Source organism: Lactuca saligna, chromosome 5 (genome assembly GCF_052625555.1).
Source record: "Lactuca saligna cultivar CGN05327 chromosome 5, ASM5262555v1, whole genome shotgun sequence".
NCBI classification, from domain to species: domain Eukaryota; kingdom Viridiplantae; phylum Streptophyta; class Magnoliopsida; order Asterales; family Asteraceae; genus Lactuca; species Lactuca saligna.
In genome coordinates, this window is record NC_136421.1 from 31,436,966 (window position 1) to 31,440,463 (window position 3,498).

The 3,498-nt window shown below is 31.6% G+C and overlaps 1 protein-coding gene across 1 annotated transcript; it reads left to right on the forward strand.

Moving 5' to 3' along the window:
- Positions 1-723: 723 nt before the first annotated feature.
- Positions 724-1,685, forward strand: LOC144997991 ((+)-cis,trans-nepetalactol synthase NEPS1-like). Its single transcript, XM_078957838.1, has one exon. The coding sequence runs from the start codon at positions 783-785 to the stop codon at positions 1,584-1,586; it is 804 nt and encodes a 267-aa protein (XP_078813964.1). The 5' UTR covers positions 724-782; the 3' UTR covers positions 1,587-1,685.
- Positions 1,686-3,498: the final 1,813 nt, after the last annotated feature.

Here is a 3,498-nt window from a genome sequence, read left to right on the forward strand (position 1 = left end):
AAGACCATATGGATCATTTATGTTAAAATTACTGTATTAAAAAACCAAATTGCTCTAATATAAATATTTAATATTTTTATTTAACAAGTTTGGTTCAAAACTCTAAAAATGAATTTAACAAAAACTTTTAATAAAATTTCACCTAAGACAATGTCACCTATTAATGTGATATGTATTTAATTTATGTTTTCCGCGTTTAATGCAGGTCATAAATTAATGCCACTTGGCAACCTATTAATTATCAATTTTAAATTTTAAAGTTTAAGATTTTCACTGTACTTACATTAAATTAATAATTAATTCTTTATTTTAAATTTTAAATGTTAAATTTTTTCACTCTAAATTAAATTAATAACATTAAATTAAAAATAAATTAAAATTAATACAAATTATAAGGTGATAATTTCATGTATTTCTTTAAATCAACGATTATATTTTTATATAATTAAAAATATATTTCTTAAGTAATAATTTATTTTAAAATAATTGATTAATAATTTTAATTTTTAAATATAAAATTTAATTAATTTTATAACCATACTTTTTTACCGATTATAATTCATTTAGGTACGTGTGAATAATACACACAAATAGTAAATTTCACATGTTTTACGTTAAAACTAAAAGTTGAGCAAATCATTAAAAAAAATGAAAATTAGGAGAATATATGATAAATGACAAACGTACACGATGGGTTTTGGCCCCACGCTGAGCTCGTTTTGTCTAATTTTATTCAGAGTTAAAAGTTGTTGGAATAACTCGATATCTGGAAGAGAGATCAGATGGCAGAAGTAAGTCAACATACTTTGAAACTCCACCAAAAAGTATCCATAATCACCGGCGGAGCAAGCGGAATCGGAGAAGCGACAGCTCGTCTCTTCGCCAAACACGGCGCAGTTGTCGTAATCGCCGACATCCAAGACGAACAAGGTCAACAAGTAGCCGATTCCATCGGTTCAGAACGATGCACCTACTTCCGCTGTGACGTCGCCGATGAACAACAAGTGATCGCCGTCGTTAATTTCACCGTTAATTCATACGGTCGACTAGACATCATGTTCAGCAACGCCGGAATTCTCAGCACCTCCAAACAGACGGTTTTAGATCTCGATCTAACACAATTCGACCGCCTTTACGCCGTCAACGCCCGTGGAACCGCCGCATGCGTGAAGCATGCAGCGCGTGCAATGGTGGAGAAACGCGTGAGAGGAAACATCATCTGCACGGCGAGCGTCGCCGCCTCAAGAGGAGGGAGTTCACGGACGGACTACGTGATGGCGAAGCATGCGGTGGTTGGATTGGTGCGATCGGCGAGCAAGCAGCTCGGTGTGCACGGAATAAGAGTGAATTGCGTTTCGCCGTCAGCTGTTGTGACGTCGCTGTCGAAGAGATCGCCGGAGGCTGCGAAGAAGACAATGGAGCTATATGAGTCATTGTCGAGCTTGAAAGGGATCGAATTGACTGTAGATCGCGTAGCGGAAGCTGTTTTGTTTCTGGCCTCAGAAAGTTCATCCTATATCACCGGCCATGATCTAGCGGTGGACGGTGGCCTGACAAAACTTCCGGACGCAGATGATTTGAATTGATCATGTACAAAATTTGATGCGGAGCGTACTTAGTACTTACGTGTCGTAGCTCTTTACTAATAAAAATATGATTATTAAAGATATTCTTAGTTACGATTATTAATGGATCCTACTAATTAATTTTCGTGCATTTATAATATTAATATCTTTTATGATTACTAAAAGTTAATTTTTTTTGAAACTCGTATTTATTATTTAATTCCTATAAAGTTTTTATTTATTATATATTTTATTTTTTTATAATCAAATAATAATACAAATATATCAATTTTTTTATATATTTTAATATTTTCTATATTTTAATATTTATATAAACCAATAAATAAAAATAAAATGATATTAAATATTTAAATGAAAACTGAGTATTATTATTATATCGTATTTGAAGTCACTTATTATTATGCTTTTATATAAAAATGATTTTAATAAATTGCACTAAAAACCGAAAATAAATTAAATTTTTTTTGTTTAAAATATTTTATTTTGTATATTTGAAAAAAAATAAGTATATTTTTATTTTAATACTTATTTATAAAAATAATATTCTTTTTCTATAAACAAATCTTTATATTAAGCCATTTTATTATGTAATGATTAGTTTTATTTAAAATAAAATATAAAATAATCATGAGGGTCTAATATTATGTAATAATAATTAATAAAAAGATAATTATTTGGTAATGATTAACTTATTTTAAGAAAAAAATTAGAGTAATTATTAAACTAATTATTAAGGGGTCTTTTAAGAAAATAAAAAGGGTTCAAATAGCTGAACCCTTATTAATTTATTATTCACATTGATGTTTGAAACGAGGGATTGACATCGAGAAAATAGAAAATAATACAATTATTTGTCACGTCAAAGTAAAAAATTCGGGGATTTTTTCAATAAACATAAAATTTTGGCCATTTCTACGAAAAATCATTTGTAAAGTTGTTTTTTCAAACTAAATACAAGACAATTTAAGTGCGACAATTTTCCATCAAATTCGTATCTCAATATAAAAATAAACGGATTTTGGTTGAATTATAAATTAATAGATTATAGTTAATATACGATGTGCCCTAAGTGATTAAGTCCAAAGACTCCTAACCCAAAATCAAATTCTCGATTCAAATTTCCAAATGTCAGGAAATTCAAAATTGAAAACACACATAAATCTCGGTTTCTTGAAGGTCTAAGTGTAACCATGGTTGGAGTTCAAAACCTCGAAAAGATGATCTCGATAAAACAAAACATTTTACAACCAAGATCAATAATACCCGATTACTAATTGTAGGTGATTTTACTGAACCGGTCATCAGATCAATAATACCCGATTCCTGTTCGGGATCATTCTATGATTCAGGGCCGTGGGCTGGAAGTCAATTGTGTAAAGGCTTTAGGACTTAAGGAGACGATGTTTAAACCTTTTGGAAGGAGGTAACGAGGGTTATAAGATCTAAACCTTTGAATTTTGTTTTGGAGTCAAAGGATAAAATGAGAAAAGTCATAGGTCGGGTTCTTGCATGAAGTATGGATTTTTGTTCGAGAAGTTTTTAGTCAAAGATATTTAGATAATATTGTAGAGCTCTTCAATACCTTTCTGTGGATATAAAGATCGTCGAAAACATAGTTGGAACGAAGAAGTTATGACCGTTTGAAGTTAGGGCGATTTTGGGATGAGCCACGTACGTTGGGCATACTAGGGAATCCCTAGTACACTGGGCATAAATTGAGTACGTTGGGCGTACGCAGCCAGTGCCCAAACCCTATTTTTTTGGTTTGAACCCTATTTAAGCTCCTTAACTCCCCAAACCCATTCCATTCTCAGCCTCCGCCTCTCCAACACCCTCTCTTATAACCAAAACCCTAGAGCCTTATGAGCAAAAAGAATGTGTTTTTAAGTGCTTTGGAATGTTCTTGGTGCAC

Excerpts from the sequence above, each read along its gene's own strand:
- LOC144997991 (XM_078957838.1), top strand. The coding sequence starts at position 783 with ATGGCAGAAGTAAGTCAACATACTTTGAAACTCCACCAAAAAGTATCC.